We start from the raw sequence: 14679 nt of genomic DNA, 5'->3' as shown, positions 1-14679 counted from the left end.
AGATAAAGTAGCAAGTTAATCATTGAACAAAAGGATTATTTAACAAATACTACTGGAATTATTGGCTAACTTGTTTGACAAAAAAAAAAGTTAACCAGAATTATTATCTCATGCACACAAAAATAAACCCAAGTTTATTTAAACTTAAAGTGAAAAAGAAAAATAATAAATAATAAATAAAATAAAATGAAAAAAGAGGGGCCATTCAGAGGTTAGAAGGTCAATATTTTTATAAATAAAAAAGGCTTTTTTAGCATGAGTAAAGGATTCAATTACATAAGATTTTAAATCTTTATACTGAAAAATACTAAATAAAAGAAGCAATATATTATATATTATGAAAATACATTTGCAACATATATAATAGATGAGTTTTATTATAAAATGAGCCCTTACAAATCAAGAAGCAAAAATACAAATAATTGAATTTTAAAGTGGACGATGTACATGAAAAATTAATTAAAAAATACAAATTTCAAATAAACATATAAAAAATAATTTCAACAATCCAGATTTTTACTTCTATTTCTTACCGCTAGGACAGGTAAGAAATAGATTCATATATACAACTGCTTGCTCTGCATTTCCATTTAAGTGGCTAATACACCTCTTAAACAGAACATATCTAAACTGAACTCTTGATTTCAGTCACTCTCCCACATTCAGCTCACTTAGCAGCCTTCCCCATTGTAGTTAAGAGCAACCTCATCTTCTACTTCCTCAATCCAAAGCCCTTGGAGTCATCATCACTCTTCTCTTTACTCACACCCATATCAAGCTATCAGAAAAGTCCTGTTGGCTCTGCCTTCACAATATACCCAGAATCTAACTTCCTAGCACCACTACCTATTGAAGCTACCATCATTTCTTCTCTGGATAACTGCAAAAATAGTCCTGCCTTGCTTAAAATATGTAACTTGCACCCTTAGCCCTTAGGGTAAAAGTAAAACTCCTGAACCTGGCTCCTTCTTACCTCTCCAGCTGCATTTCACATCATGTTCTTGGCTCTCTGCACATCTGCCACACCAAACACACCAGCCTCCTTTCACAACATCTCATCTCCTGATGCAGAGCCCTTGCATACTACATTTGCTCAGCCTGAGCATTCTTCTTCTCCTCTCTAGTGTAATGCTATTGGTTCATCCTATCTCAACTGTAACATCATTTTCTGAAGGATGACTTCCCTGATCTCCGCGCTAGAGGAAGTCCACTTACTGCAGACACTATCAACAAGGTACTGCTGCAACATTGCACTGCATATTTGATTAATGTCTATCTCCCGACTTGATTATTACATCTTAAAGGACAAAGAGCAATCTTCTTTGTTCACCACTGTATCCCCAGTGTCTAGCAGAGATTAATTCATAGAAGGTGCTTACTATTATTTTTCAAATGAGTAAAGATTATAGAAAAGAGACTCACTGGTAAGATACAAGTTCTATAGGCATGGAACAATCATCCCCATACTACTATTCCTAGAATTATTCCAAGCTCTCTAGCTCCTAAGTTCATTCGTGGACATATGGCAGACTTAGCCGGATAGTTAATCCAATTCTTACATTCCACTTCACATTCTACTGACTGTCTCCCCCAGCTCCAGGTCCTTGAGCACTTAGGAATCGTGGTCTGAAGGGACATTAACAGATGAAACCAATCAGTGAACAAGTACAATGTCCATCTTGTTCTATACTAGCCCACCCCCTCCCTTCTTTTCAACCAGCAAACACAAGTGACCTTTCTGAGATTCAGGGCCTGAAAAATTCTGGAGGTAGGCTACACGGGTAAACATAAATGGGAAATTCATAAGACTGCTTGCTCTGCGATGACCTAATTTGTGATGAGAAAAGCTCAATTTTTTACTGGTTTAAAAACATGATGCTTACCCACAAAATAATGTGAAAAGAATGTGTTACCCGCTGCATTTTTTCCTGTCTTCCTCCAAGCACCATAAAGAATTAGCTTCCCAATGTAACAATAAGAACTCAGGGGAAAAAAAGAAAAAAAAAAAAAGGCCGTGTTTTGTGTCTTATTACAAATAATGCTACCATAAATTACAGGGACCTGAAATTGGCCAAAAAGACTCGAATAGGTTGAATAAAAACTGAGATGATATCCAGGACCATCCATACACACTGGGTTTCAGCATCGCAAGGGACATTGGTGGAGGCTCACTACCTCCTCCCAGATCACCATCTCTGAAATAGACTCAGGAATCATGAGGCTGGGAGCACAACTCTAAAGACATGGATTAATGGGAGAATTTTTGCAAAGGAGAAAAGGGAATTTAAGCTTGTGGAAAATGCATTGTCCTAAAGTTTTCTAGTACTGGGTTGCTTTTATTAATCTTCTTACTCTTACAAGATGAACAAAAAAAAAACCAGACATCAATGTATGTGGGACATGCATAGTTACAAGTTGGATGAGAACAGTTTAATTTAACACTGAGACAGCACAATCCATCTCAGCATAGCCACCTGGCATAAACTAAAACTATATATCTTATGAGACAGTAGCAAGCCTCTAAAAGCCTGGGAAAGCAGACCCATGTGAATTATTCCACCAAGCGCATTTAGAAAGAGATCTCATCTAATGAAAATGCAAAGAAAACTTCAAAAAAAAAAAAAAAAAAAAAGATTTGGGGACCGAGGAGGAAGAATTCTTCATGATCCCTGACTTTTAAGAGTTCTAGTTAAGATATTTTTAAGTTTTAATTCATCATGCTTCTCCTGTTCTTTCTTTACCAAAATCAAATAAAAATCCAACCAGAAGGCATTTGCTTTTGAGAGTTCTTTTCCTGGATGATCAAAATCAACAGTTTCTGTTCCATACATGAAGTACTACAAAGTAATGAAAAGTTGTGATTCCTATAACGGACACAGACACTTCACTTTAGTAATGAGTACGAGTCTTTACATTTTTTATTGCCTTTCTCACTGCACAGAGAAATAATGATAATCCTAAAGTTGTATTTCCTAAGAATTTATATATCCTTTGAACACGCGATTAGTGCTATCCTTGCAACATCATGAACTGTGTACTTCTCCATTCAAACCGACTTTCTGTTTCCGCTAATGAAATACGTTACCCATCACATGAGGCAGCATCTGAAACCCACCGCATGTGGTGCCGCCTCTCTACCGGCTCCTGGCTACGTCAGCTCGGGCAAGTGAAGGAACCTCCCTAAGCTTTGCTTTCCTCATCTTCCTAACAAGCAAGAAAGATAATTCATGTTAAGTTCTCACACTCGGAATATACTTAATAAATGTCAGCTTAAATCATAAACCCGAAAGCAGGTATTCGGAGACCTTACTGCACATTTGAGATCCAAGAGAAGAAAAGAAAGCTCTGTGGAGAAACGGGCCAACAAGGACAGCTCAGTCACTAGCTAAGTCTTTGCTACTCACCGTGCCTTCCATGTCCCAGCAGGGTTACCATCGTCCAGGAGCTGGTTAGAAATGCAAACCATCAGGCTCCACCCCAGAACCACCGAATCATAATTTTCATTTTAACAAGATCCCCAGGTGATTCATAGTCCCATTAAAATTTGAGAAGCACTGAGCTCGGGGATGTGCTCCTGCATGCAGGCCTCATAGCTCGTTGGACAAAAATTCAGGTCTCAGCAAAATTATCAATGTATGTGTCATGGGCCATTGGGTCACCTTCCAATGGCTAAATCATAAATATTATATGTGTGTGCTATCTATTATGGTAGGTGGACTTCGAATTCTTTTTCCTGAGTTACTGAGTTTGTTGCACAAGTGTTGTGAGATACCTCTTTACAACTAGAAATAATATTTATAAGTGAGGGCCATTCTGAAGCCAGCCGGCCCAGAATTTTTTGTACACTATCAATGAAACTAAAGTATAAAACAAACAATAAGCCCAAGATCCGAACCTCAAGTCCTAAAAACCTAGTATGGCCCTATGGCTTTGGCCCAAACTCCAGAGACCAAATAGCCAGTTCCCCAATACAGGCAACAGTTTCAGTGACTGGAGGGAAGAGGGTGTGAATAGGAGCTGTTGTCATTCAGAAGCAAAATCTAGGCAAAGACTCTCGTGCATAATGCACATAGAATATCCGAGGAGCAGGCCACGGGATTACAGCAGCCATTCCAACGAATAGATATTTTACAAACCCAACATTCCCAAGTTCCATTCTTAGCCCCACTAACCCCAGAACAATTTTTTAAAGCCATTTCATGTGATTTCATGTGCATTTTTATAGTTATTTAGTTTTGAATTGGGGGCCAGCTTTTGCATAAAAAGAAATGTGCCTGAACAAAACCATCTCTAAACTGAGAAAGAAAATTCCTTTCTGACCCTTCCTCACACTGAACTCCTGTATCATTGTGTTTTCTTCATTTAATGTTTAATCTATGCTAATTTTATACAATCTGTAAATACATCCTGGAGAACACAGGCCACATCAAGTATTCAAGGCATCCAGTAGGGAGCCCAGCGCAGCTGAGTTGCGTTTTACACATTTTGCTGGGGATGGTAGGTGTCCTGGCTTTATTCTGCGATGGGCACTATGATGTCCACTTACTTTTATTATGCAGTTGTTCTTCCTGAGTTACTACTTTCTACATAATTGCCAAAATCAACTTGTAAGATGCTTTAAATTGCACATATCTTATTTTTCCTATTCTAATTTCAAAATGCCATTTTGTATGATCTCTAGTGAGAAGAAAATAAGCTCATTTTTAAAACAATTACGTAACAACACTTCAGATAAGAAGCTGCATTTTTCTGCCTAAGATAAGTGTTTTTCTTCTCTTTAAATTGAGTCTCATATGAATGATATCTAGATTATCGCTCTTTTGCTTGGGTATAAATCTGAAATCCTTTCACTTGTTTCAAAGCTTTACACCACTAAGGAAGACTAGCCTCCTGATCACCTAAAGAGTCCCATTTTCAGTCTCCTAGAATTGTGCCAGACAGTATGATTTAATTATTATTACAGACAGATTTGCATAAAGCTTTCTTCTGAAGAGTTTTAGGCCATTTAAGCAATGTCATTAGATGGGCAGAGAAATTCTTTTGAGAAAATGTAATGGGGCGTGAAAAATAATAAAAATCCACAAAATACCTTTATTCAAGAATCTGAATAATGAAGAGAAATTACAATTCAGAGTGAAGAACTAGAAGCTGAGTACTCTCTATTATTTTAAAATAAAACATGATTAAATAGGCACAGCATAATGCCTCAGAATCAGAGGGCAGTCCCCCATGTTATGTCTCCTGGAAAACTACTCTCATTTCAGACAAAATAAATTCAGTATACTCTTATGCCATCAATGGAATTTACTGAAGATGCAGAACAGCAATTAACTTCAACAGTAATTTCACATGAGCTCATCAGACAACACTGTGGTAAAACAAGAAAGTTCAGGCTGCCACGGACTATCTCCCATTGAAGGATCTCCCATGGATTGCTATTGCCTCGTCAAGGTCGCTGGATAAAGAAAAAAAAAAAAAAATCACCCTGATGCCCTTTCAAAGACCTAGTGAAAGGGCAGAGACAAGTGATGTTTTCAGGCTTCCCTCAGCGCTGCCACCTAGTGCTCCTCCTTAAAGGGGAAAAACACCCAAGACCAGCTTCTGGAATGATCTGGCAAGAGCTGGCAATATTTCAAAGTGCCATAAACTTTGACCCAGCAATTCCATCATAAGCAATTTACCCCGGAGACAAGGCCGCATAAAAATGCACCAAGATTACTTATAAATGACATCCTGCAATATTGTTTTTAAAGAGAAAAACAACAACAGATTAGAAGCAACCAAAATATCCTTTGATGGAGAAAAAATAAAATTATACTAAACTATATGTTGGAGTGATATGCAGCCACTTAAAAAGTTAGTGGATATGGAAAAACCTCCAAGATAAAGTCCAGGAAAATGTGTGATATCATTTACCATCTATGCAAAGCCTACACGTGCATATGTGAGTGGGTGCACTGAGAATCATCTGGAAGGACAGTTTGGGAGGGGAGGGAGAAAAAGGGAGATTTTTATGTTTTATTTTACATCTTTTCGGATGGATGGACTATTTATTGTATGCATGCATTATTTTTAGTTAAAACATTAAAAATGCTGTACTAGGATTATGAAGAATGAGAGAGTGAGACAACTTCTACTACTCTGGACTGTGGCGTGGAAGACACAGCAACTAAATCATTGTCACACTGTCATCACCCTCTGATTCCGCCCTGCCTTTTCCTGGCATCCCTACTCTGCTACAAGCTGACTAATCACAGTAAATTTTTTGTTTTTCTAAAGCTCATTAAACTGTATCATGCGATGTCTCATATAGTCATTAATCTGAAGGCTATATTGTTAGTTATTCTTGCTTATTAATAAATTGCCAGTTCAGTATTTTTCCACTGATTTGACATTTATCAGTTTTTATAATGTTTAAAAGATAGCATGACCGATGCCTTTTTGAAGAGTTTATGAAAAAGTATTAGCACAAAAGTAATGATACTGTTTAAGAAGCCTATAGGATTATCTTGATAAACTCTCTTTAATAAAACCTAGCTGATTCATGTTTAGTGAAAATATTCCCTATCATAAGCTTAATTATCTTGAATAAGGCACAAGTGAACTATTTTCTTGCTCTTTTTCCACATATACATATAGATTTAGAAAAGTGTATTCATTCCATGATTTATCCACTATTATTTTAAATACCAAATCAAGTTAATTTGGGGGAGAAAAGACTGAATCCAAACCTAGTGTTGGGGAACTTCATCAAAAAACCATGACCACCGATTGACTCATGAGCTGGACCCAGGCACTCAGAGGCTCCTCACCTCTTCCTCTGTCCTTGGAATGTGGGTTCTGTTTTCCTTTCTCACTCCCAAAGGCTGCTCCAAGGGCTTAGGCTTGAGATAATGATGTGGGCTTAAAATTAAAAATAGAGTTACCCTATGACCCAGCAATTGCACTCCTGGGTATTTACCCCAAAGATCAGATGTAGTGAAAAGAAGGGCCATATGCACCCCAATGTTCATAGCAGCAATGTCCACAATAGCCAAACTGTGGAAAGAGCCGAGATGCCCTTCAACAGATGAATGGATAAAGAAGATGTGGTCCATATATACAATGGAATACTACTCAGCCATCAGAAAGGATGAATACCCAACTTTTACAACAACATGGATGGGACTGGAGGAGATTATGCTAAGTGAAATAAGTCAAGCAGAGAAAGTCAATTATCATATGGTTTCACTTCTTTGTGGAACATAAGGAATAGCATGGAGGACATTAGGAGAAGGAAGGGAAAAATGAAGGGGGGGAAATCAGAGGGAGAGATGAACCATGAGAGACTATGGACTCTGAGAAACAAACAGGGTTTTAGAGGGGAGGGAGGTGGGGGGATGGGTTAGCCTGGTGATGGGTATTAAGGAGGGCACGTACTGCATGGAGCACTGGGTGTTATACGAAAACAATGGATCGTGGATCACCACATCAAAAACTAATGATGTATTGGGGGCGCCTGGGTGGCTCAGTTGGTTAAGCGACTGCCTTCGGCTCAGGTCATGATCTCGGGGTCCTGGGATCGAGCCCCGCATCGGGCTCCCTGCTAGGCAGGAAGCCTGCTTCTCCCTCTCCCATTCCCCCTGCTTGTGTTCCCTCTCTCGCTGTCTCTCTCTCTGTCAAATAAATAAATAAAATCTTTAAAAAAAAAAAACTAATGATGTATTGTATGCTGACTAACATAACATAATTAAAAAAAAAAAAAAAAACACCTGCACGGTATATGTGACTGAACCCAGTTAGGGCCTCTATAAACTGAAGATTTGGGGGGCAGGTGCGGGAATCGGTTAGTCTTGCCACCCAAGACAAGCCTCATCTGTAAGTTCCCTATTATTAAAATTGCCACCTACCAACCTGGAGTGGCCTGCCTCTTTCTTTCATCTCCCCCTACCCCCTGCTTATGGCGGCTAGTCTCAGATTACACCTGGGCAGCTCCGGGGAGGGTGGTACACATGATTTACAGCAATACCATTATCTCTCAGCTCATTCAGTTGTTTGCTGTGACATAATATTCTCTAATAACTACAGACTTTCAGGGAGCTTTCTAAAAATACTGCATCTGATAGTAAAACAACACATCTTCCTTTTGATTGCTATTTCTATCTTTTTCATTATTGCATAGATCCCCTCGGTCAGCACTGGCATTCTGGTCATGTAGCCCCTTGTGTCTCTATAATGCCAACTAATTTATAATTGTGCTCATGCATGAGAACCTCAAGCACATAAGGCATATTTCCCATGCTTCCAGTATTACTGTAGAGACAGCTAAGTTTATTGGTTATGTTGCTCCAAAATGATTTTCTTTTATAATGTAACCTATATATGTTATATAAATTGTGTTCTTCATTTTTAAGAACAAAGAAACTCGTGGTAAATTATATCCCACTGATTTTTGTTCCTCATCCCTATACTTACATATTCAAAAGTCTCTGAATCAGTTTTATTATACTGTCATTCATCTTTTTAAAAAAAAATCTCCAGATTACTTAAGTGGCAGTCATTTAATCTCTGTCCCCACTTTGCTATGCATTTTAAGTGACAGGGCTAGAATCATCCATATTTGCACACTAATGTGAATATACAAGAGTTAAACCTCCCAAACTACCACCTCCTCCCAAGAGCAAAAAGAAAAAAAAAAAAAAAAGCTCTTTGGCAAAGTGTACATATAAAATAATCTGCTTTTCTTTTCTATTATTTAAAATTAATGAAAATAGCCCATAAATATATGAAAAGTTGCTCATCTTCATGAGTCATCAGGGAAATGCAAATTTAATCATGTGCTAACATCATTTATCATAATACCTCAAATTAAAAAGATCAAAAATGCCAAGTGTGGGTAAGGTGTGGAGCACCTGGCATAACCACTTTAGAAAACAGTTTGGCAAAACAATTTTACAAAAGGTTTTGCCATTAAATAAAACAGTTTTAACCCCCGAACAAGCAATTCTGCTCAGGCAGGCATAACACCAAAAAGCATGTAAAGAATGTTTACAGAAGGACTAATCATATAGGCCAAAACTGGACAGCACCCCACTGTCCTTCAATAATAGACTGGATTGTGGTGCATTAACACACAGCAATAATCATGAATAATTGACATCTACATGCAAAAATATGGATGGATCTCACAAACAGGATTTTGAATGAAAGAAGTCAGACATAAAAGAACATATAATGCGTGATAAATTGGTTCTTACTGTCAACCTTGGTCAAGCCTTATCCAAAATACTGAGGAAGAGAGTGCCTTGAAGGGAGTAGTATCATATATCAGAACACAATTTGGAAAAAAAAAATTACCTTGCATTACATACTGTGTGATCGCAGAAAAGTCATTTAACCTCCCTGGCCTCATTATTCCTCTGTAAAACAGAGATAAAGAAGCCTTCCCTCCCCCAAAGCAAATGACTGTTCTGAAGATCTCTAAGGTCCTGTGTAGCTTTACATCTATGACCCAATGAGACAGTCTCACTGCTCTCCACTTTCATGAATAAAAACACAAAGAGTTCTTTTAACAAAAACAATAATAATAGCTCACCTTGTTCCAAGCCACTTGACATGTATTACTCATTTAGCCCTCAGCCTAACCCTATGAAATAGATATAACTATTACAGAAAAGTAAACTGAGACTCTGAGTGTTTTGGTAACTTGACTAAAGTTGCACAGCTAGTAAGTAGTAAAGCCAGAATATAAACCCAGAAAGAAAATCTAGCTCTATTAACCACATACTTAACTGCTCAGTATGCAAAGACATTATAATAACTTCATTTTATCTAAGCTGACAGGACTTTTTAAATTAAGTTTAATACAATCTGTTGTCTAATCACCACAGAGCATATTAAAATGTAATCTATATTATATATTGAAACTCTGATCTTGTTCAATCAAAAGAATGATGATTTTAATTTATTCATATAAATCTGGCCTCTTTGAGACAGTACTAATTAAAATAAAGCAGTAGTGTTACTAGACAAGCACCAACCAATTTTGATGGTCACATTCACATTTCCCATATTTGATGCCTCTCCAGAAAAGAAGGGGAAATCTGCCTTCCTTGTTATTGTTGTTTTAAACAGAGCCTCCTCTGCAAAAGACACTAGAGTATTAGTTCAGATTTGCCTCAGATACCCAATTTTCATGAATCACCTCTTCCGTGAAACAGGGCTCTGTGTTCAAAACTGAATCTTTAATTTTTTTTTTTAATTTCAGTGACTTTCAGTAACTTTCTATTTGCTAGAACTTTGATCAATTATTTTCTGACAATTCTTTTTGTTTTCTTAACCTGGGTTGAGATTTTACATATTTTAATTGGTTGGACCTCATCCAATTTCAGAGTTAAAGTCACCCAAAGTATTTATATTTTACGTTTTGTAGAGTTATCTTGAATTTGTGTCAGTCAATCTCATTGATAGTTGATAGCCCGTGACTAGGATGTGGCGATGGTGGCTGAAAAAGGAGAAGAGAGAGGGATGGAAGCAAAGCCTGCTTACTTTGCACCACTTTTGCATGGTAAGCTTAGTTACCAGTGGATAAAAGTAAATCACTTAGATTAACTGTAGCGGATGTTTTGTTTTTGTTTTTCAAATTTTATTTATTTATTTATTTATTTATTTATTTAAGAGAGAAAGAAAGCGGAGGGGAGGAGCAGAAGGAGAGGAAAAAGCAGACTCTGTGTTGAGTGCAGAGCCCCAGGCAGGGCTCAACCTCACAACCCGAGATCATGACCTGAGCGGAAATCAAAAGTCGATGCTTAACTGACTGAGCCACCCAGGAGCCCCTGTAGCAGATGGTTTTAAAGAAGGAGGTAGGCTCAAAGAGCACAGCACTTCCAGATGGAACTTCTCTGGGACTTCCAACTAATTAACTGTGTGTTCTTGGACAAGTCATGCACTTGCTCTTATTAGGAAGACGGAAGCGATGCCTGCCTTATAGAATTGTAAAGCTCACATTGAAGAGCGGAGTTACGCGCCTTTTAACCATATGACTTCATTGTAGTTGGGATTATTATGACCATAATTATTTGGTGTTGGCATTTCCTGCCTTTGGATCTTCTTTCTCTGTTTAACTCCACCACAATAGCTCAGGGATAGGAGCAGGAAGAGGCTTAGTTCCCTCCTTCCAACACTTTGCTTATGTAGATTCCAATAAAGAAAAGTGACAGCCTTGGTTCTCTTTGACTTCTTTCCCAGAACAACAACCTTCTTACTATTCACCAGTATTTATATGTGGATAAAGAGCTGGAGCTGAAGTTACAAAGGGAAAATATAAAGCGGACTGCAAAACAGGGTTGCACAAACAACTCTGTTGAAGCGAGCCGGAAAGCATTCAATAAAGAACACCAAAAAACCACTGGCCACTTGCACTTCTTTTGTTCATTTCAATCTTGGCAGAGTCAAATTCAGCAGTTAGGTTATATGTTTTCCCTTCCAAGGACTTTAGAAACAAGTGATGAATCTCTTTAAATGGGTCTCAGTAAACAATATATTTTGTTAGTTTTATGTCATTAAAAAGGCCTTCGAGCAACAGAGTTGCAAAGACAGGATGAGCTCAGGGTGTAAGAGGAAGGCTTATGGTTCTCTTTTAAAAAGTAAAAAACATACAGCTCAATTCATACTCCACTGGAATTAAGTTCTCATAAAGTATAACAATGGTAATACTGGGAACACTAACACAAGAAAAAGAGACTGTCTGCTTCACCTCATATGTAATAGTCACACACACACACACACACACACACACACACATACACACTCACTCTTACGTAACTATTTGCTTCTCTCACTCAGCACATATTAAAATCTGAATAAGCAAGTCAGTTAATGATTATTAAATTTAGTTTAAATGTTACCTTTTCTTTTATAAAATAAGTTTTTGCAAACTTTTCAGAAGCACATTTCCTGAAATATTTTTACTGACTGGTTTTTAAATTGTGCATGTAAAGACACATTCCCAAGTAATCTTTAAAAATATTTACCGTAAGATCTAAATGCTTATTTCCCTTAGGAAAAAAAAAAGGTCTGTTGGTGTTTACAGAAAATTTCTTGCTAGCTCTTGTAAAACGCTGAATTCATCAGAATTAGAAGTACTTTGAATACTCAAAATACAAATATAGGCACAAATCCTCTATATTGCATGGCATTCATTCACTAAATAGAACCAGAAAGACAAAGTCACTTTATCCTTACTACTTTTAACCATAGAAAATGAAAGACTCAAATAAATTATTTTGGCATTACTTCAGGGATGTTGCGGTCCCCCTCACTGATTACTTACTTGCAGCTTTCTCTATGATACATGAGACAAACACAGTCGATTTTCAATCATTAACACCAAAGTCTGCCAGAAGCACTTTGCATTAATAAATCTCAAAATATTTTACCATTTCATTAAGTCTAACTGCCTGTTGTTGGGAAGATTTCAAGCATTGTCTGATTTAGTAGGCAGCTGACTGTTGGTAACAGAGACAAATGGTAAAATCAGAATTGAAATTCACTACTTCTGACTAATGCATCTATCATGATGGTCCATTATTTCAATCAGCCTGCCTCTGATAAAACTGACATCACTTAATGCAAATCTGTTATATTCAGGGGTAACTGTGTAGAAGTACGTGTGCAAAGAAGGATAAAAGAATTTAAAGCAAAAAGTCTGATTCCTGCTATTGTTGTGTTATGAATATAAAGCCCTAGAAAGGGCCCTGCTTCCTCTTATCTCTGTCTATCTACAAAGAAAACTACAGAACATTACCACGAGCTTTCAGATACTAAGACAAGTTCAAGGAACTCAGATGACTCCTCACTGAGGAAATTAGCTAGTGACACATGTAAGAAAAATTGCATTCAGTTCTTCCTGGTTCAGCCAAACCTATCTGACTAGGCTAATATACTTTCGTGAAATGGATTGGCTTCAATGTAAAGTCTAATAAAATTAAATATAAATGAGCTCCTGAGGGAATTAAATCAATGGGCTACAAAGCGACCTCCTGATTCTTCCCTGAGAACTCGTCCCTTCGACCAGCAACAGCACACTGCACACTACGTGGGCAAGAGTCGGGCATGGCAGTGGTAAACGGAGCAGGGCGAACAAAAGCCCCAGCACAAGCAACCATTCATTCTCTCCCCGTCTCTTTCCCTCCCCTCCCCCACCTCTCCGTCTTTGCTCCTGCATGTATGACGATACTGCACTCACATAGCCCTGTATATCCTACAAAATTCATCCCAACTCCATTTACGTAGCTTCCTATTCCTTTGGACAAAAATAGCTAAATTTTAAATGCTCCTTTTAACAACAGTTTAAGGACAGTCTTTTAAAGTGTAAGTGACATAAATGCAACGATTTGTTATTGAAGGAATGATATAGAACTCATTTCAGGACAGCTATGAATTCAGAGAGCATTTCCTGACATCAGAAGTGAACCGCACGGCTACTACGAAGGTCACACAACTTCCTCACTCAGGAGTGGGAGCCTTTTTTTTTTATGAATTGACACCACGGCCCCATCCACACTGGACAATCCTATGATAACATGCTATCCAAACTCACTTGCATCATGGATTTCCTTGGTCCCCATGGCTGAGTGTGGACCATTCTTAACCTATTTAGGAGGTATTTGTATCAAGTAGTGGAATGAGAGAAATGCCTACCACTAAGCTTCTTACAGATCTTTCCTACTACTATCACTATACAGAACAGATTCCTCCAAGAAAAAAATTTTCCTGTTAAATACAAGTATAGCATTTTTAAATGGAAAAGAACTGATCAACCAGAGTAAAGAAGGTATTCTTCCTATTTGCATCATTTCTAAAAGCTTTTTAGGGTGCCCAGATCAAACCAATGATGGGTGAATATTTATTAATAACAAAGATTTATTTTTGCCAAAACAAAGTATTCATCATAAAAGTTATGCTCACATTTGCATTCCTTACAGCACTTGCCATCCACGTATGCAAGAGCCGACTTAAGGGGGCAATCAGGAACCGGGCAGATCAGAGTTTCGCACTGGATAGTTCCATTCTGAGAAGAAAGCAATATTTAAAGAATTCCCAAGTTGCAGTTTGATAGCCTGAAAATATTTTTTAAATCTTAAGTTTCAAACTCTTCACATAAAATGTCATAAATACCACTATTCTCTGTGGTTATTACACGGTAAAACCCATAGCACGGAGACCCGCAGTAAAACGTATTGGGTCCTAACACAGTTGATGATTGGCTCCCATCTTCTGTCCAGTGATGATGCTACACACCCTAGAGTTCTCCCCCTTCTGAGGGAGGTGGATGAGAACATGGGTGGAGGGAGGAGCACACACTGACAGCAGGCTAGGGGTAAGCCTCATGTCTGCCCGGATTATGCACAAAATGAGCACCCACAAGCCAGGGGATTTCTGGAATAGCTGCTGCCATCCTGCAGACCCAGTCTTGGGACCCAGAATCTTCCCATGGATATTTAAGCACCACCACGAGGCAGTGCTGACAACCACCACGAGAAGCACTCAACCGCAAACAGGATGGCAAGAAATTTATTTCCTGAAGGTCATCCAGAACTCCCAGGCAGCTAGCTGCTTCTCTAGTCACCTTATTGACCTCCCCATACACCTCTTGCATTTTACTCAATTCAATTTTTGCCTCCCATTTAACACGTTGGG

At 38.1% G+C, this 14679-nt stretch overlaps 1 protein-coding gene across 4 annotated transcripts in view; it reads right to left on the bottom strand.

Annotated features, from left to right (window-relative positions):
- Positions 1 to 14679, bottom strand: part of NELL2 (neural EGFL like 2) — a 324370-nt gene that overhangs the window by 221325 nt on the left and 88366 nt on the right. For all 4 annotated transcript variants that reach the window (XM_032420483.1, XM_032420482.1, XM_032420484.1 and 1 more), the window contains one exon: positions 13948 to 14050. In XM_032420483.1, the coding sequence (XP_032276374.1) occupies positions 13948 to 14050 (103 nt within the window). The remainder of the gene's footprint in view (positions 1 to 13947; positions 14051 to 14679) is intronic.

Source organism: Phoca vitulina, unplaced genomic scaffold (genome assembly GCF_004348235.1).
Source record: "Phoca vitulina isolate PV1807 unplaced genomic scaffold, GSC_HSeal_1.0 scaffold23, whole genome shotgun sequence".
Lineage (NCBI taxonomy): Eukaryota > Metazoa > Chordata > Mammalia > Carnivora > Phocidae > Phoca > Phoca vitulina.
Note: the sequence above shows the minus strand (reverse complement) of the source record. Positions and strands in the feature narration are given on the sequence as shown.